Genomic DNA, 22,492 nt, shown 5'->3' with positions numbered 1-22,492 from the left:
TTGACATCACCCACAAAGTTCACATGATTGTCACTGGTCTGAATATTGACCACCTTCATCACCAATATGTCTGCAACATGTATGATTGACAGAATACGCTGCAGTAACTCACAAGGTTACCTTAATAGTGTTACAAACTCGAATACTTACCTTGGAGGCTGGGAACTCTAATTCCCAGCGGGCCTCATGTCTCCTGTGCATACGCTAGCCGAGAAATGGCCATACATGCATAGTTCATTTCTTTTACTGTCTTTAGGCTGGGAACCTGAACTGCGCGCCCACACAGAAGCAAACAAGTGAAATGGCGCAAAACTGCAGGTCAGGTGACCTGAACCAGAGCGCCATTACCGAGGAAGGAGTCCCAAGGAGCACAACACGGGAAGGGGGGACAGCGAGAGGCCCCAGAAGAACGTCCCAGGGAGGGACAAAGACAGGGATCAGAAAGAGGTCCCAGAAGTCATGTTGAAGGAAAGGAGCAGAGCAATAGGCTTCAAGATAAAGAGAAAAACTACAGGGAGCAGACTTGCAGCAAAGCGGGTGAGAGAGAAGCCCAGAAGATCAGACAGGGCAGCCAAAGGTTGATGACGCCTTACTGCAGGCTTTCTGGAGCAGTGGTGTTCTGCTTGGAGTGGCCGAGGATCTGAAATTGTGAAGGTGAAGTTTGCGTGTACTCAGAGATCCTGAGGAAAGAAATCTCAAAGTGAGATTGAAACCCTGCGAGGTGGGCCATTGCTGCAGCTGTCCGAGTGGGAGCGACATTTGGAGAGAATGCCAAGGCGACATCTTCAAATGTAGAGATTAGAAACCCTTGTGAAGACGACAACGTTTCTGAGAGACTGGTTGGCTCACAATATGACAAATGGCTAGGTGGGTTGTTGAGAAGTCCATGGAATTTGCTTTGGCTGCATCTGTCATTTACTTTGGAGTGTGGTATGCCTGTTAATTCACGTGTACCTCATACCTACACTGAATGTTAGCTTATAAGATAGTTATTGTAAATTGTTTCTCTTTTTGAATTTCTATGTGGGTAAAGGAATTGTGTGATTTGAGTCATTTTCTTGTGTTGGTATTGAGATATTTCCAACCTTTTTGTCTGATGTAATATAGTTCATTTTCTCGTTTAATAAATGTTTCATTCTGTGAGTTAAAAGTTCATCAGCAAAATCCTGTGAATTCGTTCAGTAACTTTCCTCCACGGTTTCTAAAACAAAAAGTTAGTATTTATTAAGCCAGGTCTCACTCTGGGTTCTGACTTGTCCAGTGTTATCATCAGCTGGGATCGTAACAATAGCACCTTCTTCCTCTTTGATCTCCATTACAGCAGCAATGCCATGGGAGCGTCATTGCCTCCAAATTCACTCCAAGCCATACGTGATCCTGACTTGCACATATGCCACCATTTCTTCTTCATTGTTGACTCAACATTTTGGAATTCCCTATCTTAATTACATGGGCTGTGGTGGATAAAGAGAAGACTGATTACTACCTGATCAAGATAACAAATACAGCCTTACCAACATAAAAGTAAAATACTGCAGATGCTGGAAATCTGAAATAAAAACAGAAAATGTTGGAAAAACTCAGCAGGTCTGGCAGCATCTGTGGAGAGAGAAACAGAGTTAACATTTCAGCCTATATGACGACTTCTTCTGAAGAAGAGTCATATGGACTTGAAACGTCAATTCTATTTCTCTCTCCACGGATTCTGCCAGGCCTGCTGAGTTTTTCCAGCATTTTCCGTTTTTATTACAGCCTTATCAATGTTGTCATATCCGAAGAACAAATTTTAAAAAATGAAGAACAAGGTTAGATCGTAGAACATTGAAAAGTCACCAACAGTTGAATTTTCACTCTGATCACTTTTATTTGTTTTTTTTTTCCATCAATTTTTATGGCATTTGTCAGGAATGCATGAAAACACATAGTTCTAACATCAACACATTGGAAAACCCTTGGTCAATCGTATTTCCCTTACAATCATTGAGTGTGTTTTTAATACAGCAACATATTTCCGACCTTAAATTCCATAAGTTATTGCAGACCGATGCATCAATTCAATGGTTGTTATACTGTTAGTTGGTAGCTGTAAGGCTCTTGTATGTCAATAGCATCCCCAGATAGCACCTATTATACACTAAAGGAGCTCTACATGTTTTTTGAGCCCATCTAGGCACTTTCTCTAGATTGCTGGATGCCTGGTAATTAGTTAATCCTGAGTACAGATTCAAAGGGAATGACAGTTCTGATCCACTTTGGAATGGCACGATCTGGTAAACACTTGATTTCACACTTAAGACTTAAGCACACTAACAACATCTAAAATTACTAACCATAACTTCTCATTAAACCAAAAGCATTGGATCAACATATCAAATAAAGATGCAGTTTATTCTATGCAAATCAAAGTATAAATAAGTTCATTTGGACACTTCCCCTTGCATATTGTCAGTGAGTGTTTTCCCCCTCTTGTATAGCAAGAACAAAGTGAATCTAAATTCTAAACAATTTCCCAGGTCTAAAAAAAAAGGAAAAAAACCCCAGAAAACACAAAACAAATCTATACTTTGATATCCTGATAGTGTACTTTAAGTACCACGTTATTTCATGACTGACCACGACCAGATTTAACACACAGCAACTGTTAAGATGTGTAAGTCCATGATGATACAGCATAAAATATAAATATGGTATCAACTTGTCGAACTTCACCAGACTAAGAAAGAACAACCAACCAGGCAGTTTGTATTTCACCAAATCCTAGAGTTATTTCAAATGGTTGATTTTCTTTAAGATGGTGCAACTGCTCCTAATACACATCCACTACTGAAAATTAATTTTAAATTAAAAAAGATACAATCAGAAGGTGTGTGTAGACTTGAGATCACTTTACGAGGTATAGTTTTAATTCATCTGAAACAAAAGTAAGCAAGCCCACTTCAAATAAGAGATCACAAAAATGTCTACTTGATCACCAGACACTGGTGATATGAAGACATTGCATATTTAGTATTCAAGAAGGCAGTGCCATGCTCATGGCAGTCGTGGTTTACCAGAAGACTCTGTGCAAGTCAATCTCATTCACAATTCTTGGCCACAAACAGGCCTGATAAAATGACAGTTAATTTTGACTGAAGTTAACAGTTAACGCTGTTTGTTATGCAATCATTTAAATTCAACTTGAAAAAAATGCTTTATAATACAAAGCGGACTCAATTCAGCATATCCCAACCACAGAAGTGTTTTTTCCAGTATTTACATTCTGTAACTTCTGACTTTATTTAATTAATTGCTTTACTAAAATCTACTTTAAGTGTTGCAATTTCTTCCCAAGAACAACTTTGGCCAGTCATTAAAGTCACTTGACACTTGCAAGTGATGCCCTTGGGAATCTTTCCATCCTTGCAATGGAAGATTAGACCAGAATTAAACAAAATCAGCAGCCCTATTCACTATACCCAGCCACTATTCCTCATCATATAAGCCAAGAATCTCTGAATCTTTTGAAATTTTAAGACACTGACGAGTTTTCTGTTGGACCGTCAGTGGGAGAAGGTGGAGCATTCTGCTCGAGGTTGCTTCCATTTGATGGAAGCGGTGTCTTCTCTGTCACTCTCCACTGTATGATGCTGGTGTCTTTTCCTCCTGTCGAAATCAAGTGACCATCATTGTAGGTGAAGCTGACATTGGTCACATGACTACTGTGTGCACTGTAAACATGGCTCGGAGCCTGGAAACACATCATAAGGGAAAGGTTTGGTAAATGTAAGGTCTAGCCCTGGATTCACAGATGCATAAACAGACTGCAACTGAAGGTTTATGAAATAAATAATGGGTAATTAATATCTATATACTATTATTTATCTGCTATCATGAAAACTTGCATCTTTCAAGAAAACACTAACTATATATATTCACCCTCATAATAATATTTATTTCTAATGCAAGGCTAATGGTGAATGTGGGATTCCAGTGCAAAAAAAGAAGCATCCAGTGTGGTGTCCAGAACATGGACTGTTTCATATATAGAGATGACAGAACAATCAGACAATCCCCAGGAATAGTTAGAAATGGCAATGCTGCATCATAGGATGCCAACACTCCCTCAGCTGTTATGAGATTGTTGTTTTAAAATGTAAATAAAGGTGGATGTTACCATACTCTCATGTACATGAAACTCCTTCATAGCATTCTTATACCCACTTAGGAATATAGGTTGGGATTACATTAGGGGAAGAAACATTGCTAAGTAAAAGAAAGAAGCGTGTGCCTCGCCTGGGATATTTTTACTAAAGGCAGATAAGGTAAATGTACCAGTAACGTTTCATTAGAAGTACAAAGCATGACACTAGCCAGCACCCAGTGGGACAAGGAATTAATATGGAGGAAGTACCACAGTCTGCTGTCACTGCGATAAGTTGTTCTTTCCAAGATTTTGCAAGTACTTACATCAAAACTCATGTAAATCTTTGTTTCTCTTGGGCTAATACAATGGAAAAACTTCTGAACTGGGTTTAAAGAAATCTTTTTCATTTCTGCACTCTCGTTCTCTAATTGGTCATCACAGATGACATTTTGAATAAAACCAGAAGTGCCACAATCACAGTCCCAAATTTCTTTCCTATCTTTTGGGACAAGGAAATTGCCTTTCAGAGAAATAAAGTTCACTTTTCAAATGGTCTCTTAACATTGTCTTCATGAAAAGGCATTGACAATCATTCTTTTTTTGGTTTTAGGAGGTGGAAAAGCCAGAACAACATTAAGATTATTAATTTCAGATATCCACATTTTTTAAGCAAAGATGTATAAAAGATTACACTGATATGCTGAGCCCACATGGTTTGTTCAAGTTTTAGTTATACAATATGGCTAATTTTGGTAGTGTTCCAACTTCCACAGGTTAAATTTAAAGCTTCAGTCTGCCATTTTACTTTGTCAACAGGCAGTTTTCTTTTCAAGCTGCAGGATTTCAATTTTCTAAATTCTTCTGAATTCCCTCTTTGATTCCTTGATTATATTGATGGATTCTAGTTTTGCTCCTCCCCGCGAGTTAGAACACTCTCTGTCTACTCGATCAAAATTGCTCAATTGTTGAATATATTCAAGGCTGAGATAGATAAATTTTTGGACCCTCAGTGAATCAAGAAATATGGGGGGTGAGCAGCAAAGTGGAGTTGAGGCAGAAGATCAGTCACAATTGTATTGAATGGGGGAGCAGGCTCAAAGGACCATTTCATCTACTCCTGTTCCAATTTCTTAGGCTACGTTCAAATAACCAACATTTTGTGATGGAAATATATCCACGGATATCAAGCAAAGAGATCCTATGATGCACATTACTTGCAGCTTTCAGTTCCACTGTCTGCCATTAGACAACTAGGACCACCACTCTCATTCTGAAAATTGATTCTTGATGAGATTCATTCTGAACACAGCAGAACTGGTCAAGGGCTGCTCAAGGACAAGGTAGTAAAGAAAGCATATGGAATGCTTTCCTTTATTGGATGAGGTATAGAAAACAAAAGCAGTGATGTAATGATGGAGCTGTATAAAATGCTGATTAGGCCACAGCTGGAATTTTGTGTACGGTTCTGGTTGCCACATCACAGGAAGGACATAATTGCTCTGGAGAGAATACAGAGGAGATTTACAAGAATGTTGCCAGGGCTTGAAAATTCCAGCTATGTGGAAAGATTGGATAGGCTGGGGTTGTTTTCCTTGGAGCTGAGGAGGCTGAGGGGTGACCCAATTGAGGCGTACAAGATTATGAGGGGCCTGGATAGAGTAGATAGGGATGCCCTGTTTCCCCTAGCAGAGAGATCAATTACTGGGGGCGCAGATTTAAAGTGATTGGTAGAAGGATCAGAGGGGACATGAGGAAAAAATTCTTCGCCCAAAGGGTAGTGGTGGGAATTTAGAATTCAGTGCCTGGTTTGGTGGTGGAGACAGAAACTCTCAACTCATTTAAAAGGCACCTGGATCTGCACCTAGAGTGCTGTAACTTGCAAGGCTATGGACCAGGTATTGGAAGATGGGATTAAAATGGACAGCTAGTTTTTTTATTTTTCAGCCAGTGCAGACATGATGGGCTGAATGGCTTCTTTCTGTGCTGTAAATTTTCTATGGTTCTATGGAGGAAATGGCTGGCAAATGTAGAGCTCAGGAACGCGTTTTGTTTTAAGGTCAGATAGGTATCCGACATATGTGGCAAGCCATCACGATGGTCATGAGTTTCTGAAGCACAGCAATAATTTTTCTCTAGCAATATATTGGGATACATTCCATTTGCCCAAGTATAAAGAGCTTAAGCATAAGCTGCGCCAACTTGGGTTTAAACGATCTCCGTTCCCCTTCTTAGATGGCAAATTTCAAAAAGGAAAACTGGATAAATCTGCAGGATTATGGGGGAAGAGCTAGCACCCTGACAATGGGCTGAGTGAGCACCTTCTGTGCTGTACAATTCCAAAGTCTTTCAGCTCTCAGCCTTCTTTTTTCTCTAGAAAAGAGACCACAGCTGTTCATTTCTCCCTCGAAGGCATAACCTCAGTTCTGGTAGCATCTCTTTTGCATTCTGATGAATCATATAACTAGAGCTGTAGAGAGGGCTTTAAACTAAATAGTGGGGGCAAGGATTCTTGTGAGATGGGATTTAGAAAGTCAACAAGGCAACAGTGCAGGGAAGGTATGAGAAATGATACTCAGTATGACAGGATGTGACAGAGGATACAAACATTCTGGCAAATACGGTCAGAGTAGGGAAAAATGGTAAAAAGACAGTATTAAACATTCTTCTAGGATCCACTGGGCAAGTGTGATCCTAGCACAATAGAACTTCACATTCAGTTTGAGGGTGAGAAACTTGAGCCTAAGATCAGTATCTTAAACTTAAAGGCAATTACAAAGCTATGAAGACAGTGTTGGCTACAGTGGACTGGGAAATAGGTCAAAAATTAAGACAGTGGAGAAGCTGTGGCAGATAAATTAGAACATGGGATTAAGCTAGTAACAGACAGCAAGAGCTTGTGCAAGAATATAAAAATGAGAGTAGCTTCATTGAGTGTTGTTCCCTTAGAAGACAAAACTGGAGAATTAATAATGAGAAACAAAGAAATAGCAGAGGCTTTGAGCAAGTATTTTGTATCTGTCTTCAAGTAGAAGACAAAAAACATTCCAATAATAGCAGAAAATCAAGGAGGCAAAAAGGAGTGAGATAAGGTCCCGCATGGGAGACTGATAACAAAGTTAAGAGCCCATGGGATCCAAGGCAATTTGGCAAATTGGATCCAGAATTGGCTGAGTGGCAGGAAGCAGAGGGTGTTGGTCGAGGGGTGTTTTTGTGGCTGGGTGTCTGTGTCCAGTGGAGTTCCACAGGGATCAATGTTGGGTCCCTTGCTGTTTGTGGTACATATAAATAATTTAGACTTGAACATAGGAGGGTTGACCAGTAAGTTCGTGCATGACACGAAAATTGGCGGGGTGGTAAATAGTGAGGAGGATAGCTTTAGATTACAGGAGGATATAGACGGGCTGGTCAGATGGGCTGATCAGTAGCAAATGGAATTTAATCCGGATAAGTGTGAGGTGATGCACATGGGCAGGACAAATAAGGCATGGGAATACACGATGAATGGTACGAACCTGAGAAGTACCGAGGATCAGAGGAACCTTGGTGTGGAGGTCCACCGGTCCCTTAAGGTAGTGGGACAGGTAGATAAGGTGGTTAAGAAGGCATATGGGATACTTGCCTTTATTAGCCGAGGCATCGAATATAAGAGCAGGGAGGTTATGCTGGAACTGTATCAAACACTGGTTAGGCCACAGATAGAGTATTGCGTGCAGTTCTGGAATCCGCATTATAGGATGTGATTGAACTAGAAAGAGTGCAGATGAGATTTATCAGGATATTGCCTGGGCTAGAGAGTTTTAGTTATGAGGAGAGATTGGATAGACTGGGGTTATTTTCCTTGGAGCAGAGGAGGTTGAGGGGGGACATGATTGAGGTGTATAAAATTATGAGGGGCATAGATAGGGTAGACAGGAAGGACCTTTCCCCTTGGTGGAGGGATCAATAACCAGGCGGCATAGATTTAAGGTAAGGGGCAGGAGGTTTAGAGGGGATGTGAGGAAGAATTTTTTCACCCAGAGTGTGGTGGGAATCTGGAACTCTGCCTGAAAGGATGGTAGAAGCAGAAACCCTCATAACGTTTAAGAAGTATTTGAATGTGTACTTGCAATGCCATGGCATACAAGGCTACGGGCCTGGTGCTGGAAAATGGGATTAGAATAGTTAGGTACTTGTTTGACCGGCACAGACTTGATGGGCCGAAGGGCCTTTGTGCTGTAGACCTCTATGACTCTATAACTTAAAACAATCCCTATCACGAGAGAAAAAATACTAGGAAACCTAATGGGACTAAAGGCTGATAAATTCCTTGGACCTAACGGCCTGTATCCAAGGGTCTTAAAAAAAAATAGCTGCAGGAATAGATGCATTAGTTGTAATCTTCCAAAATTTCCTGCAGTCTGGAAAGGTCCCAGCGGAATGGAAAACCACAAATATGACACCTCCATTCAAGAAAGGAGGGAGACCTAAAGTACAAAACTATAGACCAGTTAGCCTAATATCTGTCATTGGGAAAATGCTGGAATCCATTATTATGAGAATAGTAGCGGGGCGTTTAGAAAATCATAATACAATCAAGCAGAGTCAACAGAGTCAACATAGTGTTATGAAAGAGAAAGAGAGTTTGACAAAATTATTAGAATTCTTTGAGGATGTAACCAGCAGGGTGGATAAAGGGGAACCAGTAGATGTTGAATATTTAGATTTCCAAAAGTCATTCAATTATATACCACATAAAAGCTCATGGTGTTGGGGTAATATTTTAGCATGGATAGGGGATTGAACAGGGAATAGAGTTGGGATAAATGGGTGATTTTCAGGTTGGCAAACTATATCTAGTGGCATGCCACAGGGATCAGTGCTGGGCCCTCAATTATTTACAATCTATATTAATGACTTGGATGAAGGGACTGGATGTATTGTAGCCAAATTTGCAGGCATACAAAAATGAGTAGGAAAGCGAGTTGTGAGGAGGACATAGAATCTGCAATAGGTTAAGTGAGTGTGCAAAATAATGTGGGAAAATGTGAGATTGTCCACTTTGGCAAGGAGAATAAAAGAGCAGATTATTTAAATGGAAGACGGCAGAATGCTGCAGTACAGAGGGATCTGGGTATCCTTCTGCATAAATCAAAAAAAGTTAGCATGCAGGTACAGCAAGTAATTAGGAAGGCAAATAGAATGTTAGCCTTTATTGCAAGGAAGATGGAGTACAAAATAGGAAAGTCTTGCTACAACTGCACAGAGCATTGGTGAGACTGCACCTAGAGTACTGCATACAGTTTTGGTCTTCTTACCTAAGTGGGAACATCCTTGTATTAGAGGCAATTCAGAGAAGGTTCGCTAGGTTCATTCCTGGGATGAAGGGATGAACTCCTATGAGGGCAGGTTGGGCCTGTACTCATTGGGGTTTAGAAGAATGAGAGGTGATTTTATTGAAACATATACTATTCTGAGGGGGCTTGACAGGGTAGAAACTGAGAGGATGTTTCTCCTTGTTCAGGAGTCTAGAACTGGGGGCACAGTTTAAAAATGAGGAATCTCCTATTTAGGATGGAGATAAGGAGGAATTTCTTCTCTGAGAGTTTGTTAATCTTTGGAATTCTCTGTGAGAGGGAGCAATGGAGGCTGGGCCATGCATACATTCAAGATTGAGTTAGAGGCTTGATCTCCAAGGAACCAAGGATTACGGAGTCAGGCAGGATAGCGGAGTCAAGGCCACAATCAGATCAGCCACGGATGGCCATGAATGGCAGCGCAGACGCGAGGGGCCAAATGGCCTACTCCTCCTTCTATTTCTTATTTTATCCTCGCCAGCGTCTCTACATCCAAGTTATAAAATGGCAACCAGAACTGCATATAGTACTCCAACTGTGATTTAACCAAGATTCAATATATGTTTAGCATAACTTACGGGCTTTTCCTCTAGAAATAAACCCCAGTGTTTGGTTTGCTTTTGTTATGGCATTAATGACTTGGAATTACTGCAACTTTTAGTGATTTGTGTATTTCTGCTTAAGATCCCTGTTCTCCTCTACCCCTTTTAGCTTCTTAATTTCCAGTAATACATGACTCCTTATTTTACTTACCAAAATGTAATACCTCACAATTATCTTTGTTGAAATTCATTTGTCAATTATTTGCCCATTCAGCAAGTTAACAAATTTGTTATAACTTGTTGCAATCCTCCTCAGGATTGAATAACCCTCCCAATTTGGCACCATCTGCAAATTTAGAAGTTGTCCTTTTAAATCAAATTCTTAATTGTTAATATAGATTATGAACAACAGTAGTCTCAGCATTGACCCCAATTCCCACCTATTGTAGTCAAAAATGTAATTCTTCAAAATTCCTTTTCAAGTTGAATGCTGATGTACTGAGTCAGGGAAACTTGCGCTTTGAAATGGCACACTCCAGCATTCCCAGCCTCCAAAGACCTAGGGAATGGTACCATAGTACAGCCTACATTAAGGAAACTGATTATAATTTTTACGTATAAACAAAATTATGTACTTTTAAAAAATACCAGTATAGTGGTGTTCAGGTGTACTAATCTAACTTTGGTCACTGGATTCAAGGTCTGATTTGACTATGGCACCATAACCTTTAGCTTAGTAAGAATACATAGGAAATAAAATCTTATTCACCTTAGGCTTGGAAATGGGGTACTGAAAGATGTGAACTTTGCAAAAATCATCAGCAACAGCCACTACTTTTTTGCTGTGTGATCTGCAAAGTGCATTGATATCTGTTCCATCCGAGCCTTCGGGCCACACTCCTGCAAGGAATGAAAAACATGCATCATGCATTTTCTCTTCAGTTTCCAAGTAACATAGGAATGTCCTTTTAAAGAGTGAGTTAAAAAAAATCTGACAGGTTTATCTGACATACAGAAAGTAAACATGGATTCTTGAGTCACAAAGAATTAGTTTTCCACAGGATGTCTTGCAGAAATGATCAATTTTTTGTATTGACGAAAACATTACAAGGTGGATAACTTAAAGAATAAGTGAAGAATTCTATGTTAAATAATAACAGTACCTTGTCATGTATCGTACTAAGGAAATTGCAATATTTAAACTTAAGGATGTATTAGAGGGTTGGGGGCGGGGTGGGTCGATCGAGGAATGTTGGGGTTTCAACTGTATTTTGTATTGCTGCTACTACCAATGTATTTTTAAATGTAATACTTCATCTTAGGACTAAAAGGTCAAACAATCACACACAGATGCGTTTTGAATTTGCCAAAAAAATTGGCACTTCCATAATACCCATTGGGCTGAATTTTGCCGTCGGCGAACAGGGGGCAGGGCCCTCTCGCTGACATGTAAAACGATGTGGGATGACGTCAGAGGTTCATCCCACCCTATTTAAATCTTCAGGAAGGCGGACCTGCAGCAAAATCAGCTGCGGGCCCGCCGACCTGTCAATGGCCAATTGAGGCCATTGACAGGGTCATTAAAACAATTAAAGGACCTGCCCATCCAACCTTAAAGTTGGCGGGCAGGCCAGGAGCCCTGGCAGTGAATAGAAAAAACATGAAACCTCATCCACCGGCGGGATGAGGTTTCGTGTAGGGATTTAAAAAGTTTAATAAAGTTTTAGTGAAATTTATGAACATGTCACATGAGGGGGACATGTTAAGGATTTTTTTTTTTCTATTTTTAATGTTTTCACAACTGTCAGCGATCTCCCTGAGGCAGCACTTTGCCTCAGGGAGATGTGCGCTCTTTCGTGCGCATGTGCGAAAGAATGCACTCTTGCATTTGGGGAATCCCCCCCGCCTGCACAGGAAGCGCATAGTGCTTCCCGGCGGACATCACGTTAGGCGGGCTTTAATTGGCCCGCCCACTTGAAATGGCAGCAGGGCCCACTTCTCCGGCGGGGATCAGCTCCCTGCCCGCCGGAGATTGGGTCAGGCCTGCCCACCCGGTAGGCAGAAAATTCTGCCCATTGTTTATATAACTCCAACCATTTTACAAGTCTTTCTTTTGCAGTTGAGTTTCTTGAATTGTTTGAAAAAAAAAAGACAAATTTTAGATAATTGTTAATTCATTTTTGTAAGCAGTGCCAATTATTGTTTCCAATTGTGATGGCTGTAGATCATAGCTAAGCCTTTATTATTTAGTGTGGTGTGAAATATCTAAGTTCAAACATATACAGCACTGCTTAAATAAATCAATACATGCTGCTAATTACTTCCTTTATGGCTAAGTGAGGAATGACTGGTCTAAACCTCATTTCCTTTGCAATTTTTAATGCACTAATTAGAGGATGATGAATGCTGGGGAGTGATTACAATCCAATAAATCTAATTGTGGGTTCAAACAACCTCAGTCTGAAGAAAGCAATCTTACGTGGTTGGTATTTGTAATTTTTTGATGCAAACTATTGCAGGATCCATATAAAAAAACATTTTGAAAGGGAATTAGACACTAGCTTGAAAAAGCGGAATATTAAAGGACATGGGAAGTGAGCAGAAAATAAGATTGGACTAGGTAGTTTGTGGAGAAAAACACAGGTACATACTTGATGCATTCAGCTTTGTTTCTGTGTTGTAATATTTCATAAATTTACATTTGTATCTGAAACCTAGGCAGTAAGCTACACTCAAAACCATGTGTCTGAATTGTGTTATTTAGAATATATACAGCGTCACATTTACATGAAATTTCCATTCTAGTTTTGGCCAGTATTTATACTATTAGTCCTTGAATACAATTCCATGCAGAAAAAGGGGGAACCATTGCATTATCAAGAACTATTCTGTAACAGATTATTGGGATATTTATTCAGGGTAAATATATTAAAGAAATAATATTCAGCCTCACTGATGACCAACCACAAATGAACACTGATTTTCAATGCGAATTCTCCTGCTCGTCCACCATAATTTTGGTAGAAGAGCCACAGAAACCCAGAAAATTGTTACACCATTTTCCCAAGGTTTCCACATCTCATCCACTGAAATAATGGTGACAAACATGAGAATTCTAGTGAAAATTCACTCATACAGCATGGTTTCTAATGACAGACCAAGAGGATCCACTTTAATCCCTGGTCTATACTGATTTAGTTGCTGAGTTGGGTGGGCAAATGAGGAAAATACAATTGGGCCAGTGGCTGTTAGGCTAAGGGGGACGCAAGGCAAAATGTGTCAGAATTTCTCCTTGTTCCGTAGTGTACCTATATGTGAATATCAAGTGATGACAGATCTGACTTAGCAGTGCGTAGTACAGGAGAGCCACCAATATCAAGCCATCAATCATGGCAGGTTAATGTTCAAGTTGCAGATCTCTGCACAAGACCTATGTTTTGGGACCTGGCATAAATCTCTCACCATATAAAGGCTAAGTTTCATAGCATCTAAACTTGTCCTTGGCCCTAGTGTTATTAGCCAACCATTTGACAACATGCTGATCAAAAACAAGAAACACTGTCAAGAGAAAAGACAGCTTATGATGTTTTGGATGTGTACCCTACATCAAAGGGACATGCCACCTAAATGCCATAACATGTGTTTTCCCTTTAGATTCTGACATTCAGTAGTAATCAGTATTTCTTGTTCTTATTTTAGAATTGCAATTTTTCTTTCTTTTATTGCTCAATGTTTATCAGATTCATCCTTTTTTACTGTGGAATCAATGCACTGAGGTTGCTCTCTTAAAAGCGGAGTGCGGGGTTGAGGGGGCGGGGGCGGGGGTTGGTAGATGTCAGGTGAAGGAAGGTTTAAAAAAATTTCAGGGCAACAAAGCAGTGTAGCAACTTTTATAAGGACAAGCAGAATGGGACAGGAAGGGGAAAGAGTTTAATGGTATTGGTGCACCACAAATAAGGTTCATGCAAAAAATAGTGGTTTAAAAAAAATAAAATTAAAGGCTCTTTCTCTGAATGCACCAAGCATTCATAATAAAACAGTCAAACTAGTGACACAGATAGAGATAAATAGATTTGAATTAATCACCATTACAGAGACATGATTACAAGGTTGGGAAATAAATATTTCAGGGTACACAACATTTCAAAAAGACAGACAGAATACACGAGGAGAAGCTGTAATTTTGATAAAAAGGACAATAGTAAGAAAGGATCTTGGATCAGATCAAGGCGTAGAATCAATGGGCAGAATTTTGCCGTCGGCTAGCAAGGGGCGGGGCCCGTTTGCCGACGCGTAAAACGACGTGGGATGATGTCGGGTGGAACCCCCGATGTCATCCCGGTCCATTTAAATTTTCAGGAAGGCGGGCCTGCAGCAAAATCAGCTGCGGGCCTGCCGACCTGTCAATGGCCAATTGACAGATCAATTAAAGTGCTTAGTGTACCTGCCCGTCCAATTTTAAAGTTGGCGGGCAGGCCAGGAGCCCCAGTAGCAAACTGAAAAACATGAAACTTCATCCACGGCGGGATGAGATTTCATGCAGGTTTTTAAACTTTTTAATAAAGTTATTATGTTAATTATGAACATGTCCCATCTCATGTGACATTGTCACATGAGGGGGACATGTTAGGTAATTTATTTTTTTCTATTTTTAATATTTTTAAAAGTGTAAGCGATCTCCCTGAGGCAGCACTTAGCTTCAGGGAGATGTGCGCTCTTTCATGCACATGCGCGACAGAGCGCACTCTTGCTTTTGGGGAATTCCCCCTTGCCTGCACAGGAAGCGCATAGCACTTCCCGCCGGACGTCACGCTGGGTGGGCTTTAATTGGCCTGCCCACGTAAAATGGCGACAGGGCCCGCTTCTCCGGCGGGGATCATCTCCCTGCCCACCGGAGATGGGGTTGGGCCCGCCCTCCCGGAAGGCAGAAAATTCTGCCCAATATGGGTGGAGATTAGGAATAACTAAGTCAGAAAACACTGGTGGGGCACAGCATTAAACAAGAAATAATTGGAAGTTGCAACAAAAGCAATGTAATAGTCAAAAAGCATTTTAATCTTCATATAGACTGGACAAATCAAATTGGCAAAGGTAGTCTGGAAAATTAGAATGCTTTCGCAACAGCTTCCTAGAACAATATGTTGTGGAGCCAACTAGAGATAAAGCTATTTTAGAACTAGAAGCAGGGATAATTAGCAATCACATAGGGCAGAATTCCACCCCCCTCCACTTGTGGGGGGGGGGGGGGGGGGACGGGACAAAGAGTTCAGGAGCGGGCGCGTGGAGGCATGCCACCAATCAGTGCCCCCGATTGGTGCGCCACCATTTTACATAGGCGGGCCAATTAAGGCCTGCCCAGTGTGACGTCTGCCAGGAAGCGCTATGTGCTCCCTGTGCGGGCGGGGTGGGGGGGAAGATTCCCTGAGCTGAGAGTGCGCTCTTTCGCACATGCGCGCGAAAGAACGCACTCATCTACCTGAGGCTAAGTGCTGCCTCAGAGAGATCGGCTCCAAATGTAAAAATGCTAAAAACAGAAAAATAAAATTTCCCTGACATGTCCCCTCATGTGACACTGTCACATGAGTTGGGACATGTCCATCACTTATAGTTAAACTTTTATTACACTTTTAAAAACCTACATGAAGCCTCATCCCACCCGTTGATGAGGTTTCATGCTTTTTCTGAAGCCTGCTAGGGCTCCCAGCTTGCCTGTCAACCTTAAGGTTGGACGGGCAGGTCCATTCATTATGTTAATGAGTTTGTCAATGGCCTATTGCGGCCATTGACAGGTCGGCGGGCGCACAGCTGATTCGGCTGAGCCCCCGCCGACCTGAAAATTGAAATGACGCAGGGTGACATCGGGAGTTCCACCCGACATCATCCCGGGTCATCTTACGTGTCGGTGAGTGGGCCCAGCCCCCTGCTTGCCGACCAGGAAATCCTGCCCATAGTAGAAGATTCTCTGGGAAAAAGTGATTATAATGCAATTGAATTTCACATTGGGATGAATTATATGGATTATTCATCCCCTGGTAGAAAAGTCGGTCACAAACTGACCAACTTGCAAAAAGACCATCCCACAGTAATATTACTTTGCAGTGGCCTTAGAAAGCTGAGAATGGGACTTCCGTCCCTCAGTGGAAGCACCTGATATCCAGCAGCTCCTGCAGTCCCAGCAGTGCCAGAACTCAGTAGTGGACGCTGCTGGGACTGCAAGCAGTTCCACGAAGACGACAGTATAGCACCATAGTGAGCAGAGTCCAGGCTTTTTGGGTGGGAGGGATTGGGCATGCTAGAGGTGGAGGAGGGTAGGGGACCAGGTTTTTGAGGCCAAGGGGGAAGCATAAAAGGGGTGGGGTACCATCTTCAGGGAGATGCCCCAATGTGCACAGGGGACTTTGAGACGGAGGTACTCATCTTTCCTTCTTGCTTTTTCACCTCAGATGGTGTAAAAATGGGCTTCCCACTCTCGTCCATCTTTCACTGGCCAGAGCAATATGTCACTTAAATGGACAGTTAAATGTCTCAGTAGGCCTAAGGACAGGCAGTCTAGTGGGTGCCTTACCCACCCACTGTATTATGGGGAACGAGTTAAGGATAGACAGGGAGGCAGTGGGCAAACCACCTGTCATATTCTACGTGCCCCCTGCTGAAAACACATCCAACAGGGGGCTGTAAAATTCACCTCATTTATTTTGAGAGCAACACATTTGAGTCTACAAGGAGAATCTTAAAATTTAAACAGAACCAATTACATAGGTATGAAGGGAGAGCTGGCCAAGGTTGATTGGGTAAATGGACTAAAAGGCAAGGTGGTAAATAAACAGAGGGAAACTAAAGAAATGTTTCAAAATGTTCAACAAAAATAGGTTTCAGTGAAAGAAAGAAAGATCCATCTGTGGTTTTCTAGGGAAAATAAGGATAGCATTAGATTAAAAGAGTAGAAGAGGAGGCTTAAAATATTGCAAAGATTGGAAGAATTATAGAAACCAGCAAAGGGCAACCAAAAATTTGATAAAAAGGGAAAAAACAGAATGTGAGCGAACCAGCCAGGAATATAAAAACAGATTGCAAGAGTTTTAACAAGTAAATAAAAGCAGAGTAGCTAAAGTAAACATTGGTCCCTTAGAGGCAGAGGCAGGAGAAATTATCATGTGGAATGAGCAAATGGCAAAGATGTTGAACAAATATTTTGTGACTCTCATCACAACAGAAAACACAAACTACCAAGCAGAAAGAAAGGGTAACCACAGGGCTAGTGGAACTTAAGGCACTTATCAGCAGAGAAAAAGTATTAGAGAAACTTAAGGGACTAAAATCAAACAAATCCCCTGGTTGACCTCCAGCACGAAATCCCACCTCTGGATCACTCCCGGCACCATTAATTGGATGCTGAACCTGCCTCCGAACTAATTAGGACCAGTAAAAATCATGTCACATCACTGATGCTGATACAGCATGGGGTTGGGGCTCAGAAATGAGCCATTGAGTTCCGGACCCTGGAATTAAAATCCAGCCTATGAGCCTATCTAAGAGTCTCGATATACCCATTTATTATAAATGTATATTTTTAAGATTCCAAAAGAAGATGTACTGGTTATGATTAACCAAAATGCCCCAGATTCTAGAATGGTCCCAGGGCACTGGAAGGAGCAAATGTAACAACCTATTCAAGAAAGGAAGGATAGAGAAGAGAGGGTAATAATGATCAATTAATTGGTCATTGGGAACATGCTAGAATCTATTATTCAGGAAGACTTAACGATGCACTTATAAAATCATAGTATGATCAGACAGGATCATCATGGTGTTATGAAAAGGAAATTTTGTTTGACAAAGAGTTTTTTTTTTGAGGATGTAACCAGTAGGGTAGCTAAAGGAAAGTCAGTAGATGCATAATGCTGGGATTTTCAAAAGGTATTTGATAAGGGGCCACACAAATGTTTAACATACAAGATAAGGGTTCATGGGGTTTAGGTTGAAATATTAGCGTGGATGGATTAGCATTGCTTAAGGGACAGGAAGTAGAGAATAGGGATAAATGGGGTATTTTCAAGTCAGCAGGCTGTAACTGGAAGAATGCTGTAAGGATCAGTGTTGGGGCCTCAGCTGTTAACAATCTATATTAATGACTTAGATCAGGGGTGGGGCACCTTTTTCTTAACACAGGCCATCCTGTTAACAATCTATATTAATGGCTTAGATCAGGGGTGGGGCACCTTTTTCTTAACACAGGCCATTCACACACAGGCAAAATCAGTCACGGGCCACAAAGACAAAAATCAATTTAATTTAGTTTTTTTTAAAGAGAGAATACAGAAATGTCCAACTCATCTGTTGTTTTAATGTGATGGCTGAATTTGATTATTGTATTGTTAAATATTATAGTAATTTAGCTGATGCTTTTATCCAAAATAAATTTGTAATGATGATGATAAATGCTATTTTGTAGGTCCTACTGTCACAGGTCTACATTTTTTAGAAACCTTGCTGCAGCCCGGATGAAATTGAGCAACGGGCCAGATCTGGCCTAAAGGCTGTCGGTTCCCCACCCCTGACTTAGATGGAGAGACCGCGAGTAATCTAAGTTTGGCGATGACACAAAGCTAGGTGGAAATGGAGGCTATGAGGAAGTCACAAAGAGGCTGTAAAGAGGTATAGACAAGTTAAGTAAGTGGGCAACAAGATGGCAGATGGTGTGTCATATGGGAAATGTAAAGTTATCCCTACTTCAGTAGTAAGAATTGAAAGGCAGAATATTTTTTTAAACAGGACTTCTACATGTTGATTTTCATAGAGGCTCGGTTGGAGTCATACAAGGATTACAGCAAGTTATCATGCAGATACAGCAAACAATTAAAAAGGCAAATGTCATGATGGACTTTATTGAAAGGGCATTGGAGTACGCAAATAAGGAAGTCTTGCTATAATTATAGAGTGCTTTGATAAGATCACACAGAGTAGTGTGTGTAGTTTTGGTCTCCATATCCAAGGAAAGATATACTTGCCCTGGGAGATGGCACAGCAAAGGTTCACTAGTTTGGTTCCTGGGAATGAGAAGGTTGTCCTATGATGAGAGATTGAGTAAATTGGACTTATACACTTTGGAGTTTAGAAGAATGAGAGGTGATCTCATTGAAACATACAAAATTCTGAAGGGGTCTGTAGACACAGAGGTTGTTTCCCTTGGCTGGGAAATCTAGAATACAGGGATACAGTCACAGGATAAGGGGTTACTCACTTAGGACTAAAATGAGAAATTTCTTTACTTCAGAGGGTTGTAAATCTTTGGAATTCTCTACCCAAGAGGTTGTGGACATTCCATCATTGAGTTATTCATGGCTGAGATCAGTAGATTTTTGGTCTCTATGGAATCAAGGAATATGGGGAGCAGGCAGGAAAGCATAGTTGAGGTAGCAGCTCAGCCATGATTGTATTGGATGGCACAGCATACATGTGGTCTACTTCTGCTCCTATTTCTTACATTCTCATGTCTTTTTGTTACACTCCACATTCCTGTGGACATACTCTTTTCTGCAAATCTTTACAAATGCCAAAGTAATGTTCCTTGCTGTTTGCAATTGCTTCACTGCCAGACTTATCCAATGATTGGATAGTATCTATATGAAAATGTTAAGAATTTAAAATGAAAACCATAAAGGTCAATAATTTATAGAGATAATATTTGATCTGTTTCCTTAAAGTAAATTTTGAATGTTTTTCCCTCAAAGAAACGGATTTAAACCACAAACTACATTAACGGCAGCAGAACCGGTTTAAGTCAGTGAGGTAACAGTAAAGCTTGTTCCAAATTTAGAATATCTATTCAGGAGATAAAAAATAAAGCCCTTGCTGAATATTTGACCAAATGTTTTCATCAGTTTTTTCTTGTGAAGCAACAGAACTGCAAGCCATCTAGGGTTACATTTTTCCTGTTGGGATTATCACACATTACTGATTGAGAAGCTTTTATCTTATGTGACCAGGCATTTCAATAACTGGCAGGTTATTCATTAAGAAATGAAAAAAGGAAGTTAAACAGAGTGTGTCAGAAAAACCTTTGGGTTTAAAAAGCAATACATTTATATGACTCAATAAAATTACTTTTCTAAAAAAACTTGCAGCTTTTAAATTACAAAGGAAATGGCAATATTTATTAAACTGATTCCATTCTCAGCAATTAAGAAAACATTGATTCTGACAAATCTTCTAACATGGAAAAGCAAGGGGCTGCAGCAGTTTTATGATTCAAGCTTTAACTGAAAGTTGGCTTGAGTTACGCTTGTGTAAGGTATGTAAGTAATACATCAGAGACATTTATAAAAATGGTACATCACCATTCCATACATAATAGTTGAAAAAGTCTTAATGTTATACTAATTAACAAGTTTAAATTTAGTGTGTCATTTCAAACTCTCATGATTTTCCAGAAAAGGCAAATATAAACTGTCCCACATTTTAATTTTCAGCAAATTGCACTAACTTATCTATTATTCTTTGGCCGGATTTCAGTTTACATTGAGATTGGTCATCTGCTCTGTTCTCAGACATTGCATTATGCAATTTCTTAAAGAAAGTAAATTCTTTGAGGAAAGAATTTATTCAAAGGTGTAACATAGCCTTAGTTGTACAAAGTCCAATCCCAAGGCCATTTACTCAAAAGAAAAAAGTTGTAGCTGAGAACAATCAAACCAGAGGCTACAAATCGTATGAATTAAATATTTAATAGTTAAGTTATACATTGCAGAGTTTCTGATTTTTATCCATCCTCTGAATAACAATGGTTTTCTGATTCTTGGTGGGTAAATCTCTTTAGACACCAAATAATAATGTATATCCTTGATATGAGTAAATACATCAATACACTTAGATTAACATTTACCAATGCCAAAAAGTAGTAATGTTATTATGAGCCCAGGAGATGGCAATAGTTGAGCATCTTTTTTTGGTAGTAGTAATTATTTTGTTAGAAGCTACATAGCTTAAATTGCTGACTTATTAATTGACTAGTTAAAATATAAAAGTCATGCCATAATGCTTCAAAATAAGAATTCATGTGAAATAAAAGTGATAATTTCTTAATTTTTCAACATTAATAAAATGTTAATAATTTTGTATTGAATCACTTTTATATCTACTCTTCATTACTTCTGTTGATAACACATTGTTTCTGTATTTTTCACTGTGGAACTGCTTTCCCTGCTCAAATTGCTCAGAATTACATATTAAACCATGACTCAGAGGTCTCTTCATTGCTTTTCCATAATAACATGCTCGAGATGAAAATCTTGCTCTTAGGAATCCTTTTGACATAATATGTGGTGCTTCAATTAGAGATGAACCACCACACCACCTATGACTACATTTTACATTATAATCTGTATGGTGATGCATTAATAAAAAAATAATATTGATGCAGTGGTATGCCAAATAGCAGGTCCTGTGGCACAGTGGGTAATGTCCCTGTTTCTGAGCCAGAAGCTGCAGGCTTGAGTCCCATTCCAGGACTTACTGACCATGGAAGGTGCGTTCATAATGTGGCCAGATAAGTTGATTATCAACCTTCCAATATGCCTTTGGCAGGCAAGAGAGGGAGAGTCTCCTGGTTAGCCATGCTTGATGTGGAGTGGTGTTCCTCAAGCTATAGCCTTAGGTGACACGCTAGCAACTTGTTCCAGGGAAAACAAGCTACGGAAATGGACGTGCTTTGTCTATCTCATGCATCTCTAGGCACAGGAGAGAATCAGAAAGAAGCAGGGACACCAAATAATATATAATAATGCAACTACTTACCAAAAACATGAAAGCCCAGAACACATGTATATGTATACCATTCCATATCTCTGCATTCTGAGCGATTTCTGATCAGTTTACAGCCATTCTGAATATCCCCTAAAAACACAATGCCTTTATATTAGTCAAAACACAGGATTTCCAGTTACTAAGCTTTGATGTTTTTTAAAATTTGGAATTTATTTTAATTTTCACACTTCCACCCTCCAGCAGTCATTTTTGAGAGAGGACAAAAAATGTGAATTCCTCTGCTTCCATTGAGAAACACTCCCACTCAAACTCTGGATGAGAACTGTTGAATTATTCACCAACATGAAGTGAGCATCGTTGTATTGTGTTTCTCTCTTCAAAAATTTTTTTCTGCATCTATTTTGATTCCTCAATTACACCACTGGAAAGATGCTCCAAAATGAACTTAATTGCAACATTTAAAGATGCCCTTCCATTTCCACTCTTTCTCATGATGGCTAAGCCAATGCTGGCTAAATTTCTTCTGAAGGGGCGCTATGGTGTGAATGTCAATAAAGAATAAGATTAAAATTTAGATCAGGTTCCAAGTGTCTAGGCGTTACAGAAGGGCCCACTTACTTTTAGTAAGCTTCAGTTTTTTTTAATGCAGTGAGTGGTAATGACCTATAACTCTGCCTAGGAGGGGATAGAAGTGGAGATAATGAATGATTTCAAAAAGAAGCTAAGTGGTC

General features: G+C 40.1%; 1 protein-coding gene across 5 annotated transcripts in view; it reads right to left on the bottom strand.

The window, feature by feature from the left end:
- Positions 1-1,839: 1,839 nt before the first annotated feature.
- eml4 (EMAP like 4) overlaps positions 1,840-22,492 on the bottom strand; it is a 367,604-nt gene continuing 346,951 nt past the window's right edge. For 4 of the 5 annotated variants that reach the window (XM_078557148.1, XM_078557147.1, XM_078557149.1 and 1 more), the window contains 3 exons: positions 21,792-21,890; positions 10,768-10,898; positions 1,840-3,727 (listed from right to left, as the gene is read on the bottom strand). In XM_078557148.1, coding sequence (XP_078413274.1) covers positions 3,509-3,727; positions 10,768-10,898; positions 21,792-21,890 — 449 coding nt within the window. In that variant the 3' untranslated portion in view covers positions 1,840-3,508. The remainder of the gene's footprint in view (positions 3,728-10,767; positions 10,899-21,791; positions 21,891-22,492) is intronic. The other variant, XR_013578703.1, reaches the window with a different exon arrangement.

The sequence above is a fragment of the Cetorhinus maximus genome, chromosome 14 (genome assembly GCF_964194155.1).
Source record: "Cetorhinus maximus chromosome 14, sCetMax3.hap1.1, whole genome shotgun sequence".
Lineage (NCBI taxonomy): Eukaryota > Metazoa > Chordata > Chondrichthyes > Lamniformes > Cetorhinidae > Cetorhinus > Cetorhinus maximus.
This window is presented reverse-complemented; position numbering and strand designations above follow the sequence as displayed.